This window comes from Cucumis melo, chromosome 3, assembly GCF_025177605.1.
Source record: "Cucumis melo cultivar AY chromosome 3, USDA_Cmelo_AY_1.0, whole genome shotgun sequence".
Taxonomy (NCBI): Eukaryota; Viridiplantae; Streptophyta; class Magnoliopsida; order Cucurbitales; family Cucurbitaceae; genus Cucumis; species Cucumis melo.
In genome coordinates this window covers 25,500,642-25,514,295 of record NC_066859.1, presented here as the reverse complement: position 1 = coordinate 25,514,295, position 13,654 = coordinate 25,500,642, and the positions used below count along the sequence as shown (strand labels likewise).

The 13,654-nt window shown below is 35.9% G+C and overlaps 3 protein-coding genes across 4 annotated transcripts in view; 2 read left to right on the top strand and 1 right to left on the bottom strand.

The window, feature by feature from the left end:
- Window positions 1-644: 644 nt before the first annotated feature.
- Window positions 645-4,319, bottom strand: LOC103488473 (uncharacterized). Of its 2 annotated transcripts, XM_008447234.3 has the most exons (11): window positions 3,902-4,319; window positions 3,591-3,685; window positions 3,392-3,489; window positions 3,259-3,308; window positions 2,884-2,979; window positions 2,690-2,779; window positions 2,226-2,318; window positions 1,960-2,055; window positions 1,637-1,702; window positions 1,291-1,422; window positions 645-1,192 (listed from the first exon to the last, which is right to left on the bottom strand). In XM_008447234.3, exons 1-11 carry the CDS (start codon window positions 4,076-4,078, stop codon window positions 1,187-1,189), a joined length of 999 nt encoding a protein of 332 aa, XP_008445456.1. In that variant the 5' UTR covers window positions 4,079-4,319; the 3' UTR covers window positions 645-1,186. The 2 variants fall into 2 exon arrangements, with proteins under 2 accessions (XP_008445456.1, XP_050938074.1); XM_051082117.1 differs by having other exon boundaries at window positions 645-1,422; window positions 3,902-4,262.
- A 1,114-nt stretch (window positions 4,320-5,433) lies between these two features.
- LOC103488474 (uncharacterized) overlaps window positions 5,434-13,654 on the top strand; it is a 28,123-nt gene continuing 19,902 nt past the window's right edge. Inside the window, exon 1 of the mRNA XM_008447235.3 lies at window positions 5,434-5,509. The gene's annotated coding sequence lies outside the window, so the exon portion shown is untranslated. The remainder of the gene's footprint in view (window positions 5,510-13,654) is intronic.
- LOC127148454 (uncharacterized) lies at window positions 5,611-13,570 on the top strand. Its single transcript, XM_051082110.1, has 9 exons — window positions 5,611-5,892; window positions 9,995-10,691; window positions 10,771-10,917; window positions 10,984-11,415; window positions 11,613-11,740; window positions 11,832-12,057; window positions 12,131-12,538; window positions 12,740-12,835; window positions 12,923-13,570. Exons 2-9 carry the CDS (start codon window positions 9,996-9,998, stop codon window positions 13,511-13,513), a joined length of 2,724 nt encoding a protein of 907 aa, XP_050938067.1. The 5' UTR covers window positions 5,611-5,892; window position 9,995; the 3' UTR covers window positions 13,514-13,570.

Below are 13,654 nucleotides of genomic sequence, written 5' to 3'. Positions count from 1 at the left end.
AAAAAGAGAGGAGTTTCCATATCAGATATCAAGACTACATACCTGTTTGTGTGTGGGTAGAACTCTTTTACCTTTTGACTTTGGATAAAAAATGGGGAACATTGGGATTAGGTGTAGTGTAATCACTACCCCTAAAAGATATTTTTCTTTCTTTCACTTATGGTCAATGCCATTATGCTATGATTGAATTGGTATGTTTAGGGTTCCATACCCAAAATGGAGATGATTTTTTTTTCTTTCTTTCTTTTTTTTTTTTTTTTTTTTTTTTTTTTTTTTTTTTTTTAATAAATGTATCAACCTTAAGAATGAACACGATTGTATTTGAGTTATTTAACACAAGCTTATAAAATTATGAAATTCATTATTTTAAATGGTTAAACCCAATTCATTGGCAAACTTAGTCCATCAAACAAGTAGAGGTACAATCCAAACCTCCAACTTCATAAGAAGAGGTATAGGTATATTACTCTTCAAAGTTAACCAATTGGACCATTTATTTTTAAGAAGTTAATAATGATATTGGACTATCTAATACCAATTAACAATCATCTTTATCAATCTAAACATCAAACCAACATTAACCACGCAAATGAAAATGTGAAGATAATTTAATTTTTTAAAAGAAATAAGTGAAGAAAATCCAATAATTCAAAATCAGTCCCATAAAACTTTGCCATAAACTCAGGATAAAAGATCCAATGAAGAAGGCCCATCAATTTCTAAGAAAGACCAAGCCCCCCGCCACCACCACAACAATCCGAGATTCAAAATGTGATGATTTGGTTCCTTTTCCCCCTACAGTGCACCATTCTAATGAACAGAATACTATTTACCTAGTAACATGGACAGAGGCTACTTCTTGATTGAAGATATATGTCTACATCGACATAGGATTGCTTGTCTTAATTTTACAGGACTTTTGACCAACTTACATGAACTCACCCTACAAGATTTCATTTAACCTTACAAATGTTTCTAATCAGTAGGTAACATTTTTTCTTTCCTTTTTCTAACTTGCCCCAGGTCACTAGTGTAAAATGTTTGAGGGAGGGGTTTACGTCCACCATCATCAGGCTAAGAAAACAAGCAAAAGCAGATTTTTTTTTTGGGTTTATTTTGATGATGTTATATTTTATTGGATTTGAAACATATAGAGCACCTTCCAGCCCTCATTGTAGAACACACGTCAGGACTGAAAATCCATGAGCAGGATTGAAGCAAATACGTTAATAAGATGAAGAAAATGTAAGCACGTGCAAAGAAAAATTATTCACTATTAACAAACTGAACCTCTTTTCTGGAATCTTCATGAATAAATTGTGTAATCAATTTGGCAACAAGATTTGGCTTCTCAACATGAGGAAGATGTCCGCATTCGGCTATTGGACGAAAAACTGCATTTGGCAACTCACAATGCAACCTCTGCATTGCATATTTCAACAAACGAGAAGTTATTCTATTTGTAACAATATTTATTATATATGGTTCAATTCAAAAGACAAAAGACAACAAAGTCATTTACATTCAATCTCTATTTTGTTTCAATTACTTAGTTTCAAGGCGTTTGTCAGTCTTTTCCGTCAACCCAATCAATTTCTATCTGAGTCTCATTTATCAGAATTACAATAACACTAACCACTCCAAGCTTGTAGCTGACGATTTGATCATCCTCACCCCATATGATAAGCGTTTTCTGCTTTACCTATTGAACCAAAATGCACGTAACTCTCAGAAGCACCTAAAGATTCTCAAATGTTGATATGATAATTGCCAAATGAACAATATAAAAACGACCTTAGAACAAAAAGTCATTTCGAAAACCCTCGATGAAAATGCCTATCTTGATGAGGAATGGAAATTTTTCCTTATGTCTCACCAATATATTTGCAATTTTCTAGTTCAAAAAACAAGATACATTTTGCATTTTCCAACAACCATATTGCAAAGAGTTGTGCTGACCTTTTCAATCTGGCTGCTGACTTTATATCCCCCACTTAACATAAAACTAACAGTCGCATCCTCCCACCAAGGTAATAAACAATGCAGGCGGCCGATCTAATAAAATATAAATAGAGGTAGAAGAACAGCCGAAGCAGGATGTAAGTCAATTGGTTATGGACATGACATTTTATCTTGATGTCAAATAAAACTTACAATATTACAAAATACACATCAAGTCAACAGCTACATGATAAACATACTCCTTAATGTTGGGGAAAACTTACATTGGCCCAATCCAGGCCGGTACTAAATGGTATGCTAGTGAAGGTCAAAAAGTTCACATATACGCGCAAAGGAATGCTCTTCAATAAAAATACCTGATCAAAAAGTTAAAAAGATTAGGAATTACATAGAAACCGGAAAAACATAAAAAGTGTCTCCAAAACGATTTTTCAGAAACAAGAATAAAAATCTTCCCCCTAGAAACCGCCAATTTCTTTGCAAAAAATCAAATTTGTAGATAAAAAATTAGAAGAACGATTCTCTCCCAGAAGATTTTAACAGAAGAATCATCATGAAAGCACGTGGTGATGCCATAATGGTATGGTAAAATGGATGGGAAAGGATGTACAGATGAAGTAAATTTTTTGGTTTTGTAAATTGTAATTGCATAAAATCAATCTCTCATCAAAAGTGCTTAGCATTGGCACACTTGATGTAATGTTCACAAAAGTAAGCAAAGTCTCACCCCAGCATAGGCAATCAATCTTGGTAAGGTAGCTAAGTTTCCTGTACCTTCTGCGTATACACTTGCATCAATCAACACAAGCCTATCAACCTGAAATAATCTCGTTATATTCGACGGAAGACTCTCTGGAATGATTTTACATGAGGATATAACTTCAAATTTGTAGTCATAAATTCTAGCTGGTAGATACATACAGCTTCTGGGTAATTGACAGCAAAATCAATAGCAACAGCAGCACCAAGGCTTGGTCCAACAATTACCATTGGTCTTTTAATATAAGATTTCCAAAGCTATAGTCAGCATAAGGGAAAACTTAATTAGTTTCAACATAACTGGACAAGATATAAGTGTGATTGACAATAAAGAATTATTCAGAAAATAAAAGACTTAAGAACAGGATAATAATGATTAATGAAAAAGAAAAAAATAAAACAAGCCTATAAGTTATATCAATGAAGCAAGTGCCAGCATATTATGATCATACAGGAAGGGAACAGAATTGGAGTTGAAGAGAAATTTGCCCCAAAAACATAGCAGGAAAACAATCTAAACATGAGGGTTTTCATTACCTGATACAAATGAACACGTTTAGAAGTCACATCACATGGTGGGAGTCTTTCTATCACATGCAACTACGAAAATTAGAGAGAAAAAATGGTTTATCAATCAATGAATAGAGGAACAAAAAGCAATTAGACAAACCTAAATCAGAGAAGCCCCAGCCAAGAACGTCAACAGCCCAAGTTTCTAAACCAGCTTCCTCAAGCAATGGATATGTGTATCTCCATTCTAAACAGGAGCTGAATAATAAGATGTGATGAACGAGGAAAAGATAAAATAATAACAATAATAACAGAACCAGTATTTTACACGAATATTATTTCTAATTAGTGAAAGAAACCTGTCAAAGCCATGGAGAAGAACCACTGGACATTTTTTGCTCTGTATTGACGGCTTAACGCAACTACTCATTATACAAGAATCCGAGAAGCTGACCTACATGCAGAGCAAGAACAAATCTTAGCTTAAAACCCCCATCGGTTCCAAATGCACATTAACAGGTAGAATTCCACAAGAAACATAGCTTGAACTTCCTCGAATTGAGATTTTCTATTACAATTTTCCCCAACCCATGTGAAAAAATCATTAAATGATTGTTAAAACAACTGGAAAACGACGAAATGGTACGAGATTTTCCAGGTGCGAACTTACGGGTAGCCTCTCAATCCTTGAAGCGAGGTTTCGAGCAAATTGGTCTTTGATGTCGTAAACTTCTTTGGGAAGGAACGAAGGAAACTCGTTAACGGTGACACCCATACGCTTCGGTTTCTTCCATTGAATGTGCAATGGAGCTGAGCCCCAAGTCGCAGCCATTGTTGGAGACAGCATCTCTGCTAATGGAAGCGCGGGCAAATGCAATTTTTCTTCCTCTCCCTATCCAAATCCAAATGGAGGGCCGTTTTATTTTCACTCCCTGGTTTCTATTCTTTTGTTTGTTACTTTTCAAACTTCATTCCACTTTACAATTACTTCAAGTGGAAAGCTTTTTGAGAAGGGTATGGTCCCTCAAATGGCTAAAATTTGTCGACGGAAAAATTTGTCATATTTATCTCTCCTAAAATTAACACCGACGCAAAGGAAATTCATATCAGTATCTTATGTGTCCTATGTCGAAACTATTTGAATACTGCGACTTGTCTCCCAAGAAAATATGAGAAAATTTATTACGATGTTGCGACTCGTCTCTACTTATGTTGAACTTATTTGTGGTGTCAGGATGATCGCTGATTTTGGACAATTAGCAGCGATCTTTGTACGACTTAATTGGAAACTCCAGATATGTTCTTCTTTCTCCCATTATTGTTGATCATATGCAATCAGTTCTACGTGGATAGAACATTGAGCTTGGATTTTGAAGAAGAAAAAAAACTTGTGTTGTTTTCGATTTTGATTCCAAGAGTCGTGTGTGGTTGGATTGTGTATACTTTCGCTACTAAATGCAATGTGGTAAATGTCTTGGAAGCAAATGAAAACTATGACAACATTCATATTGTAATTTGTATTACTATGCTCGATATTAACTATTAACTATATCGTGGTTGAGTACGATTGTCTGAAGATGGTTAACTATTAACTATTTAATACCGAGTCTCATTTATTCACTAGTGAGACAGTGTATTTTTAGGAACTAAATTGAAAGCAAATTAAAATGTCAAAAGTAGCAACTAAATGTATAAGGAAAATTATAATAAATAACACTATTTTAGTTTTACATTTCAAAAGTAGTACAATTTTAGAAAATTCGTAATTTTGTTCTTTTGATCAATTTTGGCCGAGTTCGACATTGAGATTCTTCGCAAATTTTTAAAAACTCCTCCAACAAAATTTCTCACTTTCTGTCCACCGAGTTCGACGTCGAGATTATATTGCAAATTTTCCATTTGTCTCAAATTTCAAACTAAAAACTAAACCCTAAACAATAAAATGGTTAAAAGTATTTCACCTTCAGAGATTTAAGAGGGAGTTTAAAAAATTTCGGTGAAGAAATCACTCAAAGTTGTTCGAATTTAGGAAAGAAATCATTCACTTTTCAATAGAAATGAACACGATGTTTGACATGTGTATTGGAATAATATGTAATGTTGGGATACCAAGGGTATTTTGGTCCTTTGATAAATCTATTTATTTTCCAAATAAAAAATAATCCACAATCTGGATGTCAAACTCGTCTAATTTTATTTTCAGCCCACCATGAAAGCTTAGGAGGTAAGAAATTCCTTTCTTGCAGCAGTTTTTACCTTCCATTGACAAAACAGTATAGGGAAATTGCCAAAAATAGGTTAAAAAAAGAGATTTAAATGAATTTTGGGACAAGTTTTCAAAAGAAAGACTTTTAGGACAATTTGGGTGTGAATAGACAAAAATGCCCTTCCTTTCCTTTCCCTCTTCCACGTTGCTTTCCCTTCTCTGATTCGTTCTCTTTCGCGTATAGTTCCGTTTCCCTTCTCTTTTCTTTCGTGTAGAACACTTGAACCTACTCCGGCCATCGTCAGTTGTTCATCGTCACTTGCCCATCGTCGCTTGCCCATCGTCGTTTGCCCTTCGTCGCTTGCCCTTCGTCGCTTGCCCTTCGTCGGTCGTTGTCCAGTGCATTTCGTCGCTCCTATTCGGACCATTCAATCAACTTCGAGCGTCTTATTTAGGTGAGTTTCATGTATAACCGATTTTCAATTTATCTGCTGTAAGTAAATGTTTGTTAGGGTATTTGGTGCTATTTTCATCCGTAATTGTCTGGTTTTTGGAATTGGACTTATTTGCCGTAAATTAGTTTAGTCAAATTTTGGTTTTAGGTTCTTAGAAAGTTCAATGTTCAATGGCTAGTGAAAAATGAATTGAACTAGAGGATGAGGATTTAGTTGGATCAAATAGAGGAGGAGTAAGCAATAGGAATAGAAGGAATTAAGGTTTTTTTTTTTTATCTCGCATTTTTTTTTTATCTCGCACTTATCTCGCACGTATCTCGCACGTTCCAAACTTTCACTATTTATTTCAAAATCAACTTGGTACACCTCCTAATCCATTTAGAGCTATTCTTTGCATGTTTAGTAACTCTCTTAGGCCCTCATGCTTTATCTCGCACGTATCTCGCACGTATCTCGCACACATCTCGCACGTTCCGAACTTTCACTATTTATTTCAAAATCAACTTGGTACACCTCCTAATCCATTTAGAGCTATTCTTTGCATGTTTAGTAACTCTCTTAGGCCCTCATGCTTTATCTCGCACGTATCTCGCACACATCTCGCACGTATCTCGCACACATCTCGCACACATCTCGCACGTTCCAAACTTCCACTATTTATTTCAAAATCAAATTGGTACACCTCCTAATTCATTTCTTTACATCTTGCACGCATTTTGTAGGTTCTTAAGTTCAAATCAATTTTTTAAGATACAAAAGTACTTAAGGTAGTTTAAGGATGGCACATGTTCGGATTTTAGTGCGTCACGGTGGTGAATGGGATGAGGGACGAAGAAAATATGAAGGAGGAGTGTTAAAAGGCATTGTTGTCCCTAAAGAAATAACACACAAAGATTTACAGTCTGAACTATATGACCTTGCAGAAGTTGACCCTACAAAGTTTGACATAAAGATAAGATGTATATATGAGATCAAAGGGGAAAAGGAAGCTCCTCCATTTGAGTTAAGCAATGACCGTGATTTGAAGTTTTATATTCTTAGTGAAAATCCATTGGAGGTCCCCCTATACCTATCGTTTGAGCCTACAAGCAATCGAAGCATGAAAGTGTTAAACAAAGATTACAATTCAGTATCTGGGAGCAACCAAGTTCAAAATTTAAACCCTCATCCTCCTCCAATTGGAATGGATAGATTAGATGAGAATGAAGTTGATATTGGTGAAGTCGAGGGTGGCTTGTGTCATAACATGATAGGGACCAATTCGGCTATATGGGAATCATATGAGTCATATCATTCAATAGATGATACTTTTACATTGGAGTCAGTTGAGATGTACAATGAATTGTTTGACATCCCAGAACAAAGAGATGCTCCTACAAAAGATTGCAAAGGAAAAGGTAAAGTTGACTACAGGTCCTCTAGTCGGAAGTTGAAGACAAAAGGAAGTGGCTGGTCGGAAGAAAGCTCTACAAGTGAAGAGTTGGATGTAGGACAAATATTTTTTTGCAAGAGAGATTTGTCAATGAGATTAAGTGTGTTGGCAATGAAAAAAAATTTTCAGTTTGTAGTAAAAAAGTCTACAAAAGAGGTTCTTTTCGTTAGATGCATCGACAACAAGTGTGGTTGGAGATTGCGAGCGGTTAGACTGAAGGATTCAAATATATTCAAGATTAAAAAGTATGTGAAAGTTCATTCATGTTCTCTTGAGTTTTTGAATCGTGACCATAGGCAAGCAAAATCTTGGGTTGTTGGAGAATTAATCAAGTCCAAATTCAAGGGGCCCGGTCGCATATACAAACCACGTGATATCATAGAAGACATGAGGCAAGACTATGGCATAAATATGAGTTATGAGAAAGCATGGCGTGCCAGAGAAAATGCATATGAACGAGTGCGAGGGTCTCCTGAAGAGTCATATAATCTTTTGCGTAGATATGGTGAAGCACTCAAATTTACAAATTCAGGTACAATATTTCACATGGAACTCGAAGATGATCGTTTCTTTAAATATCTTTTTATGGCTGTTGGTGCATGTGTTAGAGGATTCTTAAATTGCATTAGACCGGTCATAGTCATGGACGGAACATTTCTTAAGAACAAATATCGGGGTCAGTTGATAGTGGCCGTTTGTTTAGATGGTAACAATCAGATCTATCCTCTAGCCTTTGGAGTAGTTGATAGAGAAACAGATGACTCAATACAGTGGTTCTTAGAAAAATTGAAAGGTGCAATAGGGGAGGTGCCTAATCTAGGCTTTGTGACAGATCGGAAAACATGCTTCGCCAAGGGTATTTCATCAGTTTTCCCATCTGCATTCCACGGCCTTTGTGTCCAACATTTGAGTCAAAATTTGCATGATAAATATAAGAATGACACGGTTGCTACTTTGTTTTATAATGCATCGAGAACATATCGTGAATCAACGTTTGTTGAAGCGTGGAGACATCTTCTTTCATTTCCTAATGGTTCAGGGAAATATTTAAATGATGTTGGAATAGCACGATGGTCTCGTGTTCACTGCCCAGGAAGACGGTATAACATGATGACAACAAATATAGCGGAGTTCATGAATTCTATACTGAAAGAACCTAGAGATTTGCCTATTGCTTCATTCCTTGAAAATGTTCGAGCTTTGCTACAACGTTGGTTTTGGGAGCGTCGAGAAGAAGGCATTAAAGTGACGTCTACATTGACCAAATGGGCAGAGTTAGTTATTCAAAAGAAACAAGAAGGAGCTTTGACAATGAAGGTCAACCCAATTGACTGTTACCAATTTCATGTCAAAGATTTAGATAAGGAGGAGGTCGTAAACCTTCAGACTAAAGAATGCACTTGCAAGGAGTTTCAAGCTGAGCAACTACCATGCTCACATGCCATTGCTGCAGCACGGGTTCGTAATATAAATGTTTATAGTTTATGTGCTAATTATTACACTAATGAATGTTTGTTGGCTGCATATGCGGAGGCCGTCTACCCAGTTGGGAATCAGTCAGATTGGAAGACAAGCGAAGACTACGTACATATGACTGTTTTACCTCCAAAAGTAGTCAAAAGAGTTGGTCGACCGAAGAAAAAGAGGATTCCAAGTGTTGGTGAAGCTCCGAAATTGCATAAGTGTGGTCGGTGTAAACAAATAGGTCACAACAGATTAACGTGTACCAATCCAATTTCATATACCGACAAGTCGAGCATACAAGATTAGAAATTTCCCTACCAATGTACCAAGTATTACACTAATTAATGAATGTTTGTTAATGATGTGTTTTCTTAATGATTTGTCCCAACATTCTTACTTTCTGTGCGTCCAAATGGATGAAGAAGACGAAAATAACGATTGACTTATTCATTTAAGAACACAAACACTGGTTTTATGATCGTTTAAAAATAACTAAACGATCGGTTAAGAACAACCAAACGATCGTTTGAAAACAACTAAACGATAGTTTAAAACAAAACTAAACGATCGGTGAAACAAAACTAAACGATTGGTCAAACAAAACTAAACGATCGTTTAAAACAACCAATCGATACCTTGAAATTAACTAAACGATCAGTTAAACAAAACTAAACGATTGGTCGAACAAAACTAAACGATCGTTTAAAACAACCAATCGATCGTTTGAAATTAACTAAACGATCGACTATAAAAAACTAAACGATCGTTTACATAAACTAAACGATCTTTTGAAACAACGAAAGACACCCGCGAATTGTTTACAACCGCGATTCAACATTTCAAAAAAAGTATGCGAATTTACAATATTGCCCCTTTGGTAAAAACGACCGATATATATATACGTTCCGCCTTCTCACTTTTCGTTTTTCGTCACTACGCAATACACAACCGCACTGATCACACCTTCGTTTTCTCTCAGTCCATTGTTCTCTCAGACCATTTTTGTCTCAGTCCATAGTTTTCGTCAACGTTAAAAGGTATTTTCCCGAACTTTTCCTACTATAACGTTACACTTTTCCTTTGTTTATATTTCAAACGTTTCAACTTCTGTCTTCAAAAACTATCACTGTGTTCTTATATTATTATTGTGAAGCGTTTAGGGTTTCGGGTTCGACTTCTGTCTTCAATATATTATATTCATTTCAGGATGGCTGTACCTAGCGAAAAGTATTTCCCTGCCACTGTGTCATGCCAAGTGCACAAGATTGGCAGTCTTATTAAGGATAAACTGACCAAGGACCAGCTGCAAATGTTCGAAAAAACAATTTTTGGTCCATTGCTGAATGTGAACATGGTATTCAACGGCCAGTTGATCCATCATTTCTTGCTGAGGCAGATACCTGAAGACGGTAACGCAGATGGAATCTGTTTCTCGGTTTTAGGGAAGAACGTCCGTTTTACCCAAAAGGAATTCAACATCATAACTGGATTGTGGCCAACAAACAATCCATTGGAGAAAGATTGCGATAGCAAGCGACTGCAAAGTCTTCTATTCGGATCAGAAAATAAGAAAGTAATAACATGCTTGGAAATTGAGGAAATTTTCAAGAATTTTGAGTTTACAAATGATGACGATGCTGTGAAGGTCGCCTTGGCCGTCTTTATAGAAACTGTGATGGTCGGGAAGGATAAGAAAACACAGTTTGACATGGACATTTTGGGAAGAGTTGATGATGAAGAAGCATTTAAAAGCTTCGATTGGTCAACTTTCTTCTACACTCGTCTGCTCAACAGTTTAAAGACAAGTCTCCAAGGCAAAAAAGAAGCATACGAGCTGAAGAAGACACGAAGTTCCAAAGCAGTGTCATACTATAACATCAAAGGCTACGTCCTTGCTTTTCAGGTGATTTTTATTTCTTCATACACTTTAAGTAAATGCCAATTGAACATCAAAGTTTAACATATTTGTTTAAATGTTGTAGGTGTGGGCTTATGAAGTACTCTCAACCGCAAATGAGCACCTGGCCACAAGAAACAGTAAGGGATTAATCCCAAGGATATTGAGATGGAATTGTACACAAGCTCCATCTTACAAAATGCTGCAGAATAACATATTCGACAACAAAAATGTAAGTAAAACCTGTCAGTCATCGTTTAATATAATTACACAATCCAATAATACAATTACATTGCAGACTGTTGTTCAACCTAAACTCAAGATGTCAACCCAAGAGAAGGCTTTCATGGAGAGTCGAATTCGAGGGGATGATAACATGCAAATGGAGGAGGATGAATCCATTGGAGCAATGAACAACAAATCATTGGAGCAATCAGACTCATCTCCACAAAGAGAACAACTCTCACCCCAAAGGGAACAAAGTCAAACAGTGGCTGAGGAGTCTGAAATGCATCCAATCACCAAGAAGAAACATTTCAGATCAAAGAAGTCCAATGACAAAGAAGAACGAAGTCATTCAAAATCCTACAAGAAACTGAAGAAGGAAATAAAAGAAGTTCGTAAGGATTTATCCACACTGACTTCTATAGTCTGTAGGATGGATGACACAATCACAAAGCAGTCATTGGAGCTGTATGAAATGAAGCAGATGCTGGAGAGATTGGTCCAGGTAAAATTTGTTTTCATCATACATTAGATAAACGATCGTATAACTTTGATAGACGATCGTTTATCAAAGTTACTCGATCGTTTAACTTCGATAGACGATCGTTTATCAAAGTTACGCGATCGTTTACTTTTATATACACGATGGTTTAACAATACATTATTTTTTTAATTTTATGTTCGTTTTTATTTGTTTGTTAGAATCAAACTGAAAATCAAGGGAATGATCATACTGATCAGAATGACAATGAGTATGTTGTTCAAGAACAACATACTCAACAACAACCTACTGAAGAACAACATACTGAACGTCAAGAGGAAACCCAAAGGTTAACATTTCATTCATTGTTTACTAGTTTATAAATACCTAACAATTGTATTTTTTTTTCTTATTCTCATGTTTCTTCTCATTTTGTTTAGGGAACATGAAGAGGAACGTGGTAGTGATATAAGCATAGACGGTAGGGATGCAGACTTGCTAATGACTATAAGAGATATATCGGATAGTCTAAGTCATCAAATTCAGAAAGAATCAGACCTGCCACAGATGATTACTACCCTTCCATATGTGAGCCAACCTCTTGCACTTTGTGAATTGGCTCCAATGGATCAAACTGTACAAATTGTAAATGAAGAATCTCAACTGGTATGTATACACAACAAATTTGTAGTCGTTTGAATGAATAGTTTGTTACTTGTTTAATACGATTACATTGCAGGAAACAACAAAAAAACAGGTTGAGATGAAAAAAAATGATGAAGCAGTTACTTTGGTTGAAAAAGAACCAGTAACTGTGCCTGATAAAGATGTGGAAGAAAAACCAATAAAGAGAAGAAAGCTATGTAAAATAGCAAATAAAGAGGTGCAACATGAAGATGAACAAGGTAATCCACCCACAACATCTGCTCAGATCATATCAGTATCTACAACACCTGTCCCAGATGTGGAAATCAGAGAAGTAGATCCATATAATCCGATGTGGAAAGTGGATCCAAAATTATGGAAGGAATACTTGCAATGGAAAAAATCAAGAAAAACAACCCATGAAGAAAGGAAAGTAGTCTCCACAACCAGAAAGAAAGACTTTTTCAGACAGCTTGAAGAAAACACATGGGTACATGGAGACGTAAGTACTCTTCCCAAACGATCGCTTATATTTGATATACGATCGCTTCTATTAACTAAACGATCGCTTCTATTAACTAAACGATCGTTAAGTTAATATTACACGATCGCTTACTACGTAAACGATCACATGTACATTTCTTATGCGATCGCTTATCCTCTCCTTTCATTCATTAAACGATCGTTTATTTTTTCTTTGTAGACATTGGATCTGCTATTCGCCCACTTGCAGAATAAAATGTTGCATCTCAAGCACCATTGCAAGCGTTCTTTTAGAATATTACATTCCTCTTTTCTGGTAAGTTGTTATTCTTTAATTTTTTTTTTTGTATACAAGTTAAACTGCATCATTATATTCTGATTAAATTTTGACTTGTTCTTGAAGACTGGAATCAATAAACCAGACTGCATTGTTTGGAACCACATTTTTGATACTCATCTGGTGACACCAGATAATAAGAAAGCTGAATGGACAGACCCAACAGCACACCTAAGTATATGGACAGAAAAAGATGTCGAATACTATTTCAACACTGCTGTTGGTGATTACAACGACATACCAGGGTGGGGAGATGTCAACTACGTGATTACCTGCATCAACATAAAAGAACACTGGTTGGCTATTGCAGCTGATATGAGAAAATGCAGGATCTACGTGTTCGACTCAATGCCAAATTATGTTGAGCAGAAACTTGTTGATGAAGCTCTTCAAATGCCTGCACGATGCATTGCCTCACTCGCGATTGCAATTGGAGTCAACCTCCATTCAGATCGTTTCACATATGGCCCTTGGCCAATACGCAGATCGAAGGCCACATTACAGAAAGGGCGTTCATTGGATTGTGGAATTTTCTGTACCAAATTTGTTGAATGCCTTGTAACTGCTAGTGACCTTGGTTGTCTAACTGTGCCAAACATGAAACTGTTTAGACAACAATATGTGCTGGAACTTTGGGCCAATAAATACTTTTGTTAATATTTGTATTCGTTTATATAATTTTTTTATGTAATTTTTATAGATAGAATAACATATTATAATTTTAAACTTTGTTATAAAATAAATACTTTGTGATATTTTCAATTAAACGCGACCAAAATTGAGAAAGAATATTTGAGT